General features: G+C 36.7%; 1 protein-coding gene across 1 annotated transcript in view; it reads left to right on the forward strand.

Annotated features, from left to right (window-relative positions):
* The first annotated feature begins 14546 nt into the window (after window positions 1-14546).
* The window catches only part of Wnt10 (Wnt oncogene analog 10), a 42745-nt gene continuing 39765 nt past the window's right edge, over window positions 14547-17526 (forward strand). The window contains exon 1 of the mRNA XM_034968408.2: window positions 14547-14644. Within this exon, the coding sequence (XP_034824299.1) occupies window positions 14547-14644 (98 nt within the window). The remainder of the gene's footprint in view (window positions 14645-17526) is intronic.

Consider the following 17526-nt stretch of genomic DNA (forward strand, 5'->3'; position numbering starts at 1 on the left):
ATTTTGCAAACTTTTTAAAAGCTGCGCATGTTGGGTACCTATTTTTTTGCTATTTTTATTATCTAAATTCATCGCTAAAACATGAATAATTATTAACCTAATGTACCTACCTAACATGTTGAGTGTGTTAACAAGTGAAATGTTATAGGACGTACGGTCTACTACATAGGTATACTAGGACCATCCACACTTCTAAAGCGCTATCTCTTCTACTCTCATGCGTTTTCATCTTCTGTCTTACTCATCACCGAGCACTAATTAAGTAAAATATATACATACACCTCAACTATGTAATATAAACGTGTCATGTCTATAATATAAATGTCATTGGTAGATATAGATAAGTTTGAAATTTTGATAAGTAGTCATATATCTCTAATGCATGTAAATACCTATACTTATCTAGCACTTAAAATGACACATAAAGATTAAGATAGGTAGAAAGATTCTAAGAAAATTGATTTACAATCGTTACCTACTCAAAGCCACAGACCTTAGGGGCCAATGATTCTTAATTGTACATCTACATACACACACATTAAGAGTTAAGGCGCATTCACATTTGGCTGCAAGCTCAAATCTATTCAAGCACTCAATACAATACGCAACATGCTGGCAGCCATGACTCAGCAAAGGACTTGTGTGACCATCTTAATCTTAAGGGCTTATTCCATCTTCCTAAATCCTACCACCTAAATGGTATTGGTACCGTCAAAGTAGCCAACTTTGCCATTCAATGATACTTTGCCCAAAAAGCAATTTAAAAGCGAAATCGCTTTGTAATTTTTTGATAAATTAACATTTAAACCAAAATTTGTTCGATTTTGATGGCGGGCAAAGTATATGGAAAATTGGAAGTTATTGATTTGAAGCAGAAAAGATTAGAATTTATTACTATGTTTTCAAGAAGTTAATAGTTAGAACTAAAGCTGACGTTTAGTACTAGATGATTCCCACGACTTCGTCCGCGTGGATTTAGGTTTTTTTTAAAAATACCGTGGGGACTTTAATTTTCCGGGATAAAAAGTAGCATATGTCCTTCCCCGGGATATAAGCTAACAGACAGACAGTCAGACAGACAGACACACTTTCGCATTTATAATATGGATTGTACAGATGGAATATGTAAAATGAGTTCCTATGAGTTGAGGTTATTTTTATTATAAGGCAATATAATTATAATTTAGAAAGAACTCCAAAGGCATCTGAATACTGGTAGGTATATACGACTAAATGTAAATGCGCCGTAAGAGTAATCGTGCTCATAATAGATACGAATCACTGGCCACAATAGGAGGTAATTAAACCACAATCCAAATATTCTAGGCGGATCTCTCGCCGGTGGTCGCAATAATAAAATAATCACAAACATCATTAATCATTATTTGTATTATTTTTATACCTATCAATGTGAAGCCTCTCAGAGACAATTTGGGTTTTTAACATCTGGTAGCGTTCAGAATGCATTCAAATTGACATAATATTATCACATAGGTATAGCTAGCTGGGTATATATTATACTTATGGGGTAAAGTTACAATGTTAACAATCAAATGAAAATTTTACCTCTGCATCGCCAAATAGTTAGGTAACTAGAAGTAAAACTGTGATATAAATTAAAACTCAGTATTTTGCTTGATAAAATTCAACTTAATATATTGTCTTTAATATATTAAGTTTAATTTTAACAAGCAAAATACGTAAGTAAGCCATAACCGGCAGTTATGAAATTAACATAATTAGAAATGTTTTTTTCAGTAGGTAGTAAAGTAAGTGCCTGTCAAGAAAGGTACCTAATTTGATTTTTTCGCTTAGCTATGTTTCGTTTCGTAAAAATTAAATATGCGTAGGCAAATGCATAACAAAAAGAAAGCTACTCTACAACCGTCTACTCTATGTCAAAAAGAATGACTGCGCACCACGGTGGCGTTCCCACAACGACCGCCATCGCTCAATGACCGAACTGACGAAATTAGATCGATTAACTCGATAAACCTATCGACTGTCGATGAATCGATACTATCGATACCGCTGACAAATTATACCGAACGCCCTGTCTGCGCCCGACTGATAGACCCACTTGATAGCTAGGGAGTTGGTGGAAGACATCATTATCACTGGCTTATATTGTATGTGGAACTTTAGAATTTAAAATATTATATACCTAATGAAAACATGAAAATCACAAGGCTTTTGTGATTGTCATGTTTAAAATTAATATAACGTCGCGTTAATTTTATTATTTAAACATAGATATTGTAATAAAATATAATACCTCGCACCGGAAAACGCAGCGTTGGAAGACCCCCACTAGGTGGACGGACGACATCAGACCAGTCGCAGGGAGCCGCTGGATTCAGGCGGCGGAAGATCGTGGCGTGTGGAAGTCCCTACAAGAGACCAGCTATGTCCAGCAGTGGACGTCTATTGGTTGATGAAGATGATGATGATTGTAATAAAAGCTGTCCTCAATCACTTGTTTGAATTTGGCATTTTTAATTTTTAATCCATGACTCATCGTGGAAATTGGCGATATAAAATCGATTAACTCGACTAACTTGACTGTCGATGAATCGATACTCCATCGTCCAAACTCCATTTAAACAGGGGTTTATACGTATCGCCAACTTTACTAGAATTGCCACGAGCTCCTAAGCAATGATGTAGGTATGTTTTGCTAGCATTAAGTCAGTTAAGTGCTTTTAGTTAGGTCTTGAGTAATTGTATCTGTGTTGCATGGTCGTGATACTGAGCTTTAGTATATTTTACTTTTTTTGTTCTAGTTTGACATTTGATTAATTACTTTCAGATATGCTTGAACATCCACATCTATCATCATCAAACACATCCATATCCACATCTATCACTATCATCATCATCATCATCACAACCCATCGCCGACTACTGAGCACGGGTCTCCTTTCAAAAAGAGAAGGGTTTGCGGATTGGCAGACTTCACACGCCTTTGAGAACATTATGAAAAACTTTCAGGCATGCATGTTTTCTCACGGCAAAATGTCTCCCCCCCAGCCACCCTCACACCTGGCTCTACGTGCAGCGGCACGCGCGGCCCGCAGTGAAAACCGCGGCGCGTGCGTGAACGGACTACTTTGAAAAAGGACCCCGGATGGGTTCGAAACTAGTCGGGCTAACGTCGACTAAACGCGTGAGTACAGCCGGGACAGATATTATTTAGAATGAAAATCACTCACGGTAGTTTAAACGCTAAAATAATATTACCTATCCTTTACCATTAAAGCGACATTTAATTAAAGTGAGAAGGGATTAGGCCATAGTCTGCTACGCTAGCCCAATGCGGATTGGTAAACTATACACACCTTTGAGAACATGAAGAACTCTCAGGTATATAGGTTTCCCCATGATATTTTCCTTCACCAAAACAAGTGATAGGTACTTAATTGTGATACGTGCCCGGAATCGAACCCCCGACCTCCCGAAAAGAAGACGGACGTCTTAACCACTAGGTTATCGCCGCTTTCATCAATCAATAGTGAACGGCAAAATATCTAGACTTCAATAAAAATAATCTCAAACCCAGTAAAGTAGCAACCTTCAATCGAAATAAGTAGGTAATAAAATAAAGCTTGTAAAAGCCCATACACGCACACATCGACAATCAACATAATAATATAAAATATTACAGTAGGACACATATTATATTTCCATCCGAGTGACTTGATAAAGAACTAGTCTTTGATAGCCATTCGATGATAATTCCCACATTATCATACAATCCTGTATGTAAGCGAATTATCAAAGCTTACCCATTGATGTTATAAACCAAAGATACAGTTTGATGAATGTGCATTTTCTCATCTATTTATTTTTATACAAAGATTGTATGAAATTTCAGATATGCGAAGGTCATACATTCGTATTTTATAAAGTAAAGCCAATTCGTAAGCCTGTGTGCTTTGAGTAAAACAACATTTTCGAGTAGGCTTCAAAAAATGGCGTTGTCCGTCACAAGTCTTAATAGTTTTTGATTAAACGTGCAAAACCGCGTACGTGCGCACGGAACCCTCGGTGCGTGAGTCTAACTCGCACTCAGTCGGTTTTTTCATTTTTATAGTCATGTAGTTGTAGAGCGACGCTACAAGACACTGCACTTCAACGACAATACCTAACAATATTTCTATCTTCTTTTTATATCTATTCTACTCCGTCTACAACCTCCCACACTGCTAAGGGTCACTGGTAGAGATCTCTCATAGAGACTGTCCACTTTTACTCTCTTCTTCTCTTTATTGTAAATGTTTTTTTTAACGTCAATCGATGCTGATATAAATGCAAAGTACTTACGTAATCTACCCCCTGGGACCTCTAGGTGCTGTGTCCTAGGTGCTAGGTGGTGTGGTGCTGTGGCACTTTTATAGTATACAGTAAGGCTATGCACTATATATCTTGGGTTTGTATATCAATGCGCATACGCAATAAAAATATATAATGAGAAAGTTGGCCTATTCGCAGGGAAGTTTATAGCCATGTTTCAGTTATCGTGGCTCGCAAGTGTTTAGAATGCTAATGGACGGGAATCGATGGATGCGATACTAACTATTTAAGGATAAGATGGTCAAAGATGAGTAGATAGGCAGCAACTAAAGACAGAAGGGACCGTATATCGTGATGTGATACCTAAACAGGATGTAACCAGAGAACGCTAGCAAAAACTTAGCGTTATTGTTATACTACCTAACACAATCCAATACCAATAAACCTTTTGCCTCATTTTGTAGTTTTAGTGATTTAGTATTTTTCAAACCCGCAATGTACAGCGTGCAAAACTCGGGTCAGTGCCCCGAGTAATCGGGATATTAGGCGAAGGGACGCCCCGCATACCCGCACGTCACCCATGCTATCCCGCACGGTTTAGCGCGTGGGCCCTCTCGACCTGTCGCGTACTATACCTTCCGCGGTCTCTTGTATTTAGGACATTACTCGTAGTAAACAAATGACAGGTATCATCTCGCAAAAACGCGTAAGCTAAATAGGTACCTACTATAGAAGCTGTATTACAAAAAAAAACGAAAAAAAGCGTCTCTCCTACAATATCTGCTTACCATTGTAGTGTCCATGTAGTCAGTAGAGAAGACTCTACACGGCTTTTGCCTGTTTTCTTGTCGTGATTTATGAAAACTAAATAGGTAGGTAAGTATAGCTTGCCCTTCATGCTCTTTTACGGGTAATGCTTACCTTACTAACTTCGCGATTGTATTCATTATAATAAAATAGGGTAATAGAGGCGATTTGATAAGCTCTTCCCATTAATAATTTCGGAAACGTAGGTCTACATCTACTCGTGTGACGTAGGTATACTTCGGTCACTACCAAACTATGTCGTATTTAAAATGTTAAGAAAACTTGGAATAGTCACCAACCTATAACTTTACTAAGCGATAAAGATTTAGATATTTATAACTTTAAGCTTAATAGTAAATAAAAATAGCTACAACATAAAATAAAAGTAAGTCCGCCTCATTAATAAGTAGGTACATTTTCATAATACAAAGTGATACAAACAAGAAATAAAGACATGTGTACACTGTAGGATAAAACCGATCGCGAGCGCGCCGCATCTGCGGAATAAATCTCACGGACACGGGCAGTTTATCAAGATGGGTAAATGCTCGCAATTAGCGCATGTGAAATGTCGCATACACTTGCTAACGAGATCCCGGCGAGTGTGCGTGAGTCGAGCTTGAACCGCACACCTGAGCGACCAACTCTTTACAAAATACGCATGCCCGATAACAATATAATACAGCCGACTAGTTTAAGCCGAGTATTCACAGCAGGAAAAACGCTTGCGAACCTTCTGAAACTTCTTGGAGCTGCATAAGCAACGGGAAGTTGTCAAGATGGGTAAATGCTCACGATTAGCGCATGTGAAATGTCGCATACACTTGCTAACGAGATCCCGGCGAGTGTGCGTGAGTCGAGCTTGAACCGCACACCTGAGCGACCATCTCTTTACAGTATACGCCTGGCCCATAACAATATAATCCCGTAAATCAAACAGGTCACCACTACTTTCAAAAAGACAAACTAAAATTATTACAGTTTTAGATTTAATCATAGTGGATACCTATTATATACCTAACCATGAAGCTGGCATATAGGTCACTAAAATATCTGATTAAAACAACCAAAAACAATTATTGTATTGGCCCAATATTAGAAAGACCTAGGTATGTATTTTATAAGTTCAATAAATCATTTTCATTTTTCGTTTTTCAATAAGGCATACTAAAAGACAAACATGGCGGCCTTACAACCTTATAGTATAAAGTTTATAGGTAACTGCTGCTATTTTATTTTACTATAAAAAACGTTTAAAAAATCGGCAGTCGTTGTTTCATAGCGTGTGTATATCCCCTAACACCATCGCCCTTCGGCTGATTTATAGCCCCTTTATATAGCCCCTAAGTTTTCTAATTGAGCCAGTGGTGAGCATCGTCCCAACAATCTTTAGTAATTAGCGTGAGCTTATGAGAATCCAGTGTTGATGGCCCAACGGGCATGCCATGTGATTTTATGGCTCTAATGTTATGTAGGCATTATGTTATTGTTATTAAATTACTAGATGATGCCCGCGACTTCGTCCGCGTGGATTTAGGTTTTTAAAATCTCATGGGAACTCTTTGATTTTCCGGGAAAAGTAGCCTATGTCCTTTCCCGGGATGCAAGCTAAACGGATGGGCCGTGAAAGGCTAGCAGACACACACTTTCGCATTTATAATATTATTAGTATGGATTATTGTACTATAATGGTACTCATTGCTGAGGGTCATGGCCCCTTTCCATTAATTACATTATGGTATGGGGTTTCTTGAGATAGGTACCTACCTAATGATGCGGTTGAAGAGAGAAACGTAGGATAGGCCAAACCCTTAGATCAAGAATGCTGAAATTTTGTACAGAGGTTTCGTTTTATATAATGAAGACAAGGATTAAGGTCATTTTTCAAAATTCCAACTGGAACAAAGCAGATAATTTCATATTAGTGAATCTTTGCATCTAGCTCTCAATTGATTTTTGAATTTTAAGTCCCGTAAATTGCTATTGCGCTAGAACCATGTCTCATTAACATCAAAATGACGTCAGCCGAAATAAAAAAATACCATCAGCTCGAAACTTCAGTCTAATGCTGACGTCACTAAAATGGCGGCCACGCGCATTAGTGTTTGCGGGACTTATAACTAACGAAATGTTCTATGCTACTGAAATGTCATTCAATTTTACATCAGTGCAACTACAAAGAACATCGGTAGGTACTTTCAAAGTACCAAAGAACAACAGTTCATGAACCACTAATCTATCAAAATACCACACCTTTATCTGAATAACAATTCTAAAAGGTACCTAGGTGGTTTTCGCGACGCAACTGTGTATACCCTTAGTACAAGTCTGCGCATATTGACAATCGATAACGTTGAAGGTTTTCGTAGTTCTATGTGATAAAATTGGTTCAAATAGTTTTAGGCGCAAAGTATACAGACAGAGCTGAAGCGCGGCGTTTTTCTTGATAGCAACATCAAAAGCATTATATTTTTCTTTGGCATCACGGGTCACGGCGGCCACGCGGACAGGCTCACCCAAGCGCATCCGTGTTTTGTGTTTTCAGTAGCTTGTATACCAATTTCAACAGGATGTCAAAGTATATTAACTTGAGTTTAAGTAATTGTCTAAAAGACTCGTCTCCACTCCACCACAGAATATATAATAGTACTACTCCACGGCGTTAATTCTATCTGATTTTTATCTTTCACTCGAGCAGCTAGGGCGCTGGCTATAGACACTAGATATAAAAGTTTTAAGAAAAATCTTAACGTTTAAACAGTGTTAAAGTATGTAAACAGGGAAAGTTAGGTCAACTTTGTATCCTAGCGTTTCTTTATTGAAACTTACGTAAACCTTTAACGTTGTCGAGATGTTTATTGTACATACTCGTACTAGGAGTTCTTTAGCACAGATTCGCAGCTTTGTTTCCCATAGTAGCAGAGCTGCAAGACATTCACAAGGTAATTGATAATAACAGAAAATGATGCATGACAGTAGCTGCCAGCGAAATGATGCAACTTGAAGTTGAAACAATCTTAGCTGGGAGGTTGAGACTGCAGCAGTGGTAGTGAGATATGTATAATGGAAATCACTCACGATAGTTTAAACGCTAAAACTTCATCTCCTATTTAACTCCTTTGGAAAACTAAATATAACTTTTTTTAAATTTTTAGAAAAATTACGGATTTCACACAAAAATTTTATCCTGGAAAATCAAACTCTCTTTAAACCTAAATCCAAACCGACAAAGTCGCGGGCATCAGAAAGTGAGATATAAACCTACCGACGCAAAAGTCAAGAGTCTTAGAAAGTGTATTAAATTGGCAACACTAACACAACCTCTGCAGAACCCCGGAGGTTTATTTAAACACCAGTGTTTACGACCTAATGACAGACAATGGTGTATTCATTGCCGACAATATACCTGCAGGCAATCTGGAGACTACGCTTTAGTTTAGTCATCGACTTTTTATCACTACCCATAATATTATAAACGTGAAAGTGTGTTTATGTGTTAGTTTGTTCTTCAATCATGATTCAACGGCGCAACGGGATTTGTACAAGGATATAATTAAAGACCTGGGGAGTGAATAGGTTAAAGTTCTTTTCATGAAAGAAGTCCCGCGGTGATTTTTGGAACTAAAAGAGATTGCCCATTTTCTTAGGACCTTTGGGCCCCCCCTAATATAATTGTTATGTCACCATGGTTTTAATTTTATTTCTCTTATATATCTTATCTTATACTCTTTATATTCTGCAAACGATTTCTATTTATTCACCCTGGTTATAAAGAAATCTTATTTTTTATATTGCTGATATTGAGGTTATATTTAATTAATACTTCTTCAAAATAAATGCATGTTTACGATTCTAACTGTAATTGTGGATATTTTCAATAATAGAGTGAAAAAAAGTCGTTATAAAACATAATCGTAAAAAAATAACACATTAAAAAAAATTAATTTAAGTTTTCACACGACGCCACAAAAGAGGGCCCGTTCACGGGCGATCTCCTTTGACAATACAATTTGAGAGCTTATATAAGCAAATACAATTTAAGAGCTTATATTGTTTCATCGAAGTATGCAGGAAATAGTATTATTTGATTTACATATTATGCTAAATGTAAAATAGGTAAATTTTTTACGACATTATGTCACGCGAGTACCTACAGCGCTGCGTTTGGGGGACTTCTTTCATGAAAAGGACTCTACTTTTTGTCTCGGAAATCTTATGACAGAATAAGCTCTGAAACTCTCGAAAAAGTGGAAATATGACTCGAAAGCTCGTAGGAAGTTTTGACTCAACTGCCGAGTTTCCAGTGGTAGAGGCAAAGACGTAGGTAAATACCTACAAAAACTTAAATACTTAGCATAAGAGACACTTGTTGTGCTACATGAAATAAATAAATTATAATTTTATTATTTTATTATGCCCATAGGCTTGAAACCATACAGAGGCAGTTTCTTAAATACTTAGTTTTTAAAGCATACACACACACACAAGCATACACACACTGTTGTAATTTTATTATTGTATATAAGTACCTACATTTATTCTAAATCTATTCTGTTAAAATAGTTTTAATTAAGTATAATTTTAAGTAATCTCTTTTGGCCTTCTGTTATACCTAGATTTAAATTTAAATAATAATTATGTATTTACGCTGTTGATTACTTTCAAATAAACAAAATAAAATAAAATTATTCAAAGTGATTCTTAAAAGCTTAAAATTTGGTAAATAATTCTCCTGCATTAATCCAAAACATTTTTTTGAATTAAATATCTTTCTACTAATTTACTAAAAAAAAGTAAAAAAATATTAATAAAAATTAATCCTATGAGTAGGTATGTACCTACTTACCTAGACATACCTATTTAGCTAATTGCATTAACGTGCAAAAATAAATAATAAATAAATAATTACGGGCAAAAAGCTCGGCTAAGTGTCTTTTGAAGCTTTTAAATGTTAATATCATTTGTGATTACTGATTACTGTAAGTTTATAGTGCTATAAATGTTCACTGACCACCGGCAGTTTATTGCCGCAACTTGTTCTATAGACGCATTGTCAACTGATAGACGTGCTAAGTAACGAGTACAATGTTTATCGTACACACAGTTATATTTTTACTATTGGGATTCTGATAAAAATAACTTAAAAGCTTTGGGAATTCAACACTTGTATAATATGACGCTATTATTCCCGTGACTTCGTCCGCGTGGACTACTCAAATTTTAAACCAGTCCAGTAATTTGAGCTGTGCGCAGCGCGTTAATAGATCAGTCAGTCAGTAAGTCAGATTTTCCTTTTATATATACAGGTTGTAACCAGAACGCTGGTGATAGTAGGTACTGATGATCAGTGATATAATACCACAAAAAGAACGCGAAAAAAACGCGTAAAAAATCCTATATTTTGTAAAATTTCACAATATATATAGGTACTTACCTATTGCAAAAAAAAACATCTGACTGACGCTAGAGGTCAACAAACGTTCCGTATGTACGCCACTCGGAGTCAATGCCACGTTGTAAGCGGGGCATTGACCCGAGTTTTGCACGCTATACATTGCGGGTTTGATAAATACTAAATCACTAAAGCTACAAAACGAGGCAAATGGTTATTGCTATTGGATTGTGTTTAGGTAGTACAACAAGAACGCTAAGTTTTTGCTAGCTTTCTGGTTACACCCTGTATATACCTAATATATATATACATACTAGCTTATGTCCGCGACTTCGTCCGCGTGGACTAGGTAGGTACACAAATTTCAAACTCCTGTTTACCCCTTTATGAATTGAATTTTCAAAAACCCTTTCATAGCGGATGCCTACGTTATAATAGCCATCTGCATGCCCGGCCCGATCCGTCTAGTAGTTTAAGCTTTGCGTTGATAGATCAGTCAGCTTTTCCTTTTATATAATATAGATTTTGCATTCATATGGCAACAACATAAACAGATTTCCTCCCGATGATTTTCTACAAATATCTATTATAGTACTTTTAATGAAGAGCACGTGATGACCTTACAAATAAAGTAGTACATAGCTTGTAAATAAATTAATTCAGAGATAAGTAGGAACCTACCATTAATATTTGATTAGATTTTTCCCATGTTAGGTAATGGGTATAGGGACTTAGTTAAATGCTACGTAAGACGTTAATCCATTTGCAATGGATTATGGAAATTGGGAAATCGTATCGGAATATTATTTCTGATAGATTCAAAGTTTATTAAATTACATTTGCTTCAAATCCACTCAGATCAGTTTAATATTAATTTAGCTCAATAATCATATAAAACCAATACTTGTACTTACGAGAGTCTTCAACTGCGGGCGCGTGGCAGCTAGATCAAAGAAAATATTACCATAACCCTGACTCCGCATAAACAGCACGTAACTAAGCCAATCGTTTCTTGGATATAATAAAATCTCGTGCAACTTAACCTATACCTACGTAATTTAATCGTAACGATATTTCATACTGAAAGTTATGGGATTGTTTGGTTATGCTGTGGCATATCTACACATTGTCTTATTGTTAGTGTTGTAGCAACAAAGTCCTGGATTCGAGTCGGACTAAAAAAGGTACGGGGTTTTCATTTTCTCGGTAGCAAAGTAGACGGTGTTATTCCCCCGTGCTTCAGAGAGTATAATCCGTTGGTCCTATACCTGATCTCTCTCCGGTCGTGTTCGATTGCCATCCTATTGGACTATGAGAGTATAGAAGATATAGAGAACATTTGTGCTAGCGCCCACAGTTACTTATAGTATTAGTGCACTAGAAATTTCTCCTGAATCTCAATGAAGATTTGGCTGAGGCTAAGTTTGGCTAGTCTTTATTGAGATTGGCTGTAGCCGAAATCCTATTATTTTACACCTATATTTTTGTTTTGAGTTTTTCACTAGCAGATAATTATACATAATATACCTATCTACATATACCTATACTATGTTAGGAATATTCCTAACATACGTAATTTTTGACAAAGTACCTCAGTAATTTTTCGAACCGTAGATTTTATCTTAGGTATTTATAACGAGGAATTTTCAATAGAATCCTAGGGTTTTTTCCAAATTGGTTTGCTGCAAATTGGATAGTAATTACAGCTAAAGCCCGCGACAGGTCGAGATGGCAATCGGGGTATGAGATGGGGGGCCGGCCCTCACAAATTTTTTTAATCTTAGAATTGGTATGAGACGAGGGGACGGACGCGGGACGGCCCGCAAAAAATTTTTGAATCTTGGAATTTCAAAATAATTCCTGTCCTACAGCTATACAACTAAATACAACTTTTAAGTTTATTACAACATTATCGAAGCTATTTGCATATTTTGAATGCGCACGCGTCTGTCGCCCTAATGAGGGGTCGTCACCCTTCCGGGTCAATTTCAATAGACGACCCTCTCAATCATTCAACGATTTATCCACAGGGTAGTCTGTCAACGGCAATTGACAATATTATTTGGGTAGTAATTATTGTGAAAATCAATGGTTATAATATTATTTTAATCTTTGGTTTGTAGGGTTCCGTACTTCAAAAGGAAAAAAGGGACCCTTATAGGATCACTTCATTGTCTGTCTGTCTGTCCGTCTGTCCGTCTGCTGTGTCTGTCAAGAAAAGCTACCTATAGGATAGGTACTTCCCGTAGACCTAGAACCATTCAATTTGGCAAGTAAAGTATGCCTACTTTGCAGGTAGGTCTTATAGCCCAAGTAAAGGAAAAAATACAAAACTGAATTTGTGATTACAACACAAAAAAACCGGCCAAGTGTGGGTCAGGCTCGCGCAATGAGGGTTCCGTACTATACAGTCGTATTTTTTCGACATTTTGCAGGATACCTAATTCAAAAACTATGATACATAAAAATAAATAAAAATCTGTTTAGATTTTAGAATGCACAGGTGAAGACCTTTCATGTGATACCCCAGTTGATATACTTAGTTATCTTACTTAGAAAATTGAAAATACTACTTAATTATTATTTCATGACTACAATTTTTTTTTTTTTGTGTGATGTAACCACAAATTCACGGTTTTCAGATTTTTCCCCAAATGTCAGCTATAAGACCTACCTACTTACCTGCCAAATTTCATGATTCTAGGTCAACGGGAAGTATCCTGTAGGTTTCTTGACAGACCGACAAACAGACAGGCAGACAACAAAGTGATCCTATGAGGGTTCCGTTTTTCGTTTTGAGCAACGGAACCCTAAAAAAATTAAAATATGTTCATGAACAAATAATTAGTACCTATCTAGATATTTTCAACTTTCAAAGTAAGATTACTTTACCAAGTGGGACTTTGGGGGATATGAAAGAGATTTACCTGTAAATTGAAAACAGATTTTTATTTATTTTTATGCATTTAATAGTTTTTGAGTTATCGTGCAAAATATCGAAAAAATACGACTAAAGTAGGTATACGGAACCCACTTGGCTGGTTTTATCACAGGTCAAGATTAATAGAGCGAGCTGTAAAAGGTCGCATTCTACACAAACATGACCCTAATATCGCAATCATTTCCTTCACGGTTCAATTTTATTTAGATGGAAAGGGGATTGAAAGCCCTACTACATACTATAAAAGACAATACTTATAGGTACCTACCTACTTACCTGAAGGGCCTACTCTGCCCTTAAGATTTTACAGGGTAGACACTAGACATACCTACCTACTAGACTCGTCAACGATAGGCGATAAAATCAAAAATATTTCGTAACAAAACAATCTAAAATCCAATAACAACGGGATATCGTTTCCCATGGTCGGGAATAAAACGCGTGGGGCGGCATTTTATATAGACAGGGTCTGTGTCCAAGTTGCCACTGTCAAACGCGCCCGCTCTGCGAACACACGGCCGCCTATTGCTCAGTGTAACAATCCCGTGCCGAAATATCGGGGAATAATTGCGTAAACAAGGATAATGAGAGGAGGTGGAGCCGGCGGAGGCGTCCGCACGCCCCTCTAACTTTTTTCTCGACGTCTGGGCGGCGCAAAGAGCACGCCTTGAGTCCCACGCGCTCGAACGCGTCCGCCAAACGCTCCAAAGAGAATCCGACGCGTCGGCACCGCGCCGACGGCCTCCAAGTAAACAAACACTTAATCCGCTCCGATGCGAAAAAGTGAAGCTCTCGAACTAGGCCGGCTACGCGGACAACCCAGAACGACCTTCCTGCCTAATTAGGCCCAACTAACGACGTCCAGCGATAAAATTCCAAGGATTTATCGCCGTTTTTATTAACATTTCAATAGCGTTTGCATACAACGTGAACATTCTTACAAATTATGCAATGGTTTCGAAAATAATCGTATGGATTTTAGTGAATAAATGACGTTTAAAGTGTCGCACAAGTACAAAATATTCTGTTTGGTTTGAGACCGATTTTCGCGGGAGTTTCGCAAGTTTATTTGTAAAGGATGAATCCGGGCACAGAGGATGTAGTGTTACCAACATGAGAAAGTTGAGAGTTGCTGTTGGAAAACGCAGAATGCACAAGACGTATCCGGCTGCAATATATTTTGTGTTGATTGCATTTTTTGAAGTTGTGAGGTGAGTTGGATTAACATTTTCATTTAAGAAGTGTTTAAGTTTATATTTCCTGAGTAAATAGATGATGGATCTTAAATGGATTTTTTTAAACTTAGTGGTCATCTATCATTTTTTGTTTTATCAAAATCGGTTTAGTAAATTTAAGATGCTGATATAATAATGCACTATGAAGAAAGCTACAAAGTGGGCTAAAACTCCGGTAGATACAAAAGCCATTTCTTTTACTTACCAACTACTTAATACTGTTTAGGTACTTTTTGTTGATTTGTCCTTCAATCGCGCCGCAATAGAGCAACGGATTTTTATGATTTTACATGGACATTAAAACCTAGAGAGTGACATAGGCTACTTTCAATTCTGGATCAATAAGTTCATGTAGGATTTTTATAAAACCTAAATCCACGAGCACTTTATCGCGGGCATCATCTTGTTACAAATGGATGAAAATGGATACAGAAAAAGGTAGGTAGATACTCTTATCTCAGGATATATCTAGGTAGGTACGGTACCTATATTCTTAATAATTTTGATTTAAAACTCTTTTCAAAAATGTTGTCCTCTATAGTCGAATTTTTAATTAAACAACATTTTTGTCGTTTCCAGTTCTACCAGATTTTTACGAAAAATAAATAGTGCGGGGGACAAAAGAATCACCAACTGAGTTGAATATAGTAGGTAGCTACGGGTAACTGTAGAAAGGCTAATATTGTAAGTTGATTGTTCAATGGAATTAATGGTAGGTATAATAATTATGAAAAACTCAATCACCTGCTGTAAATTGTTCAATAACATCTAAACCACCTAAACTTACTCAATGAAATAAAGGTATATTTACGTACCTAAATCATATTCTAAAACCCTGTTTTAAAGCACTAGGTATTATAATCAACCTTACCTACCTCTAGGTACCTACTTATTTTATTTTAGTAATTATTTATCTACTAGTTTTTCAATGCTTCCATTTTACTCTGCTTGTGTGAGCTCAATGTAAAATAGAGAAGCAGGAACTGGTTCACTGATTCATTCCCATGACACAACTGAATCACATAGGTATACATCACTATCATCTTAAATATGGTATCATTATTATTTTACGATTTGACATTAGATAATATCAAAACGTGTTGTTTAATTAAAAATTCGAGTAGGTATAGGTAGGTAGATGTACCAAGTTCTAACAATCACCCTAGCTATCACTTTTCCGTTGACAAAATCACTACCATCTGCTAGTTTCCAAACGAATCTGTGCATTCAGCTACCATACCTATGTGCCTAGAACTTATTTCACACAAGAATCAGTCTTAATTCACGGTAATTAAGTCCTAATTACCATACTCGAACTAATCGCGAATAGTAATCGCAGACAAGTAGGGGCGTCCCGATGAATGGTAAACGTAAACATCACGACACTAATCATGCATCATAAGAAGGCCCAATGAATAATGTGAGTTCAGTTAAGCTCATGTTAAGCTAGAGAATAATAATGAATACCTAGTGATGGGCTTTGAAACTTAAATGTTATTTATTTTCCTGCCTACTAGTTTAAAAAACTTCTAGCTTAGTATTACATAGAATACGGTTGAGATGAAAACTGATTTCATCATCAACCTGGGTATAGGTATAGTATACCTATAGGTAGAATAACCTATAGGTTGATGATTAAAAAAAATAAAAAACCGGCCAAGTGCGAGTCAGACTCGCGCACCGAGTGTTCCGTACTACAGTCGTATTTTTTCGATATTTTGTATCTCTTATGCATAAAAATAAAATAGGTAAATGTTTTAGAATGCACACTAAAAAAGCCCTTTCATAATTATGATTCCCCACTTGGTAGGTATAGTAATCTTACTTTGAAAGTTGAAAATATTAATCATTTTATTCATGCACACTTTTTTTTCATGATGTATCAAAATAACTACAAATTCACGGTTTTCAGATTTTCCCCCTTTACGTGTGCTAGACTACCTGCCAAATTTCATGATTCTGGGTCAACTAGAAGTACCCTACAGGTTTCTTGACATACACGACAGACAGACAACGAAGTGATCCTATGAAGATTCCTATTTTTCTTTTGAGGTACGGAACCCTAAAAATTGCGTAAGTACGTGGGCACCTGCGGAACTAACGCGACGTTTTATAAATTAATGCGTCAATTCCAAATCAAGAATATCAAATCAAAAAGTTTAGTAGGTACCTACTGATGAGCAGAAAAAAACGTGATTATTTTTTAAACCGCTTATACCCACCTCTAGTTATAGGTAATGAATGCAAATTTAAAAGGTGACAATCATTTGTCGGGCCACCCAGCGGTTGTATGAGATTTACCGGGTATGTAAATGCGACTCGATATGCCACTGCACGGGGTCGCATAATCGCCGGCCTGTTTGTCGGGTGATTGATATTCACAGCCAATGGAGTTACGTTTAGCTGGATGGACTTATAAATAGACGGACTAGACGAATTTAATGAAATTTTATTGCATGTAAGCCAACCAGAGTCAAGACTACCACCGCCATTGTTTCCGTCATATTATTAATAGATATTATAAATGCGGAAGTGTATCGTTTGTTGGTTTGTTCTTCAATCGCACAGCAACGGAATGATTGATGATGAATGAACGGTGATTTTCTTTAGTAAATATAGACCTGCAGAGTGACATAGGCTACTTTTTAGGGTTCCGTACCTCAAAAGGAAAAACGGAGCCCTTATAGGATCACTTTGTTGTCTGTCTGTCTGTCAAGAAACCTACAGGGTACTTCCCGTTGACGTAGAATCATGAAATTTGGCAGGTAGGTAGATCTTATAGCTGACATTTGGGGAAAAATCTGAAAACCGTGAATTTAGGGTTATATCACACAAAAAAAATTAAATTGTGGTCATGA

This window comes from Maniola hyperantus, chromosome 1 (genome assembly GCF_902806685.2).
Source record: "Maniola hyperantus chromosome 1, iAphHyp1.2, whole genome shotgun sequence".
Classification (NCBI taxonomy): domain Eukaryota; kingdom Metazoa; phylum Arthropoda; class Insecta; order Lepidoptera; family Nymphalidae; genus Maniola; species Maniola hyperantus.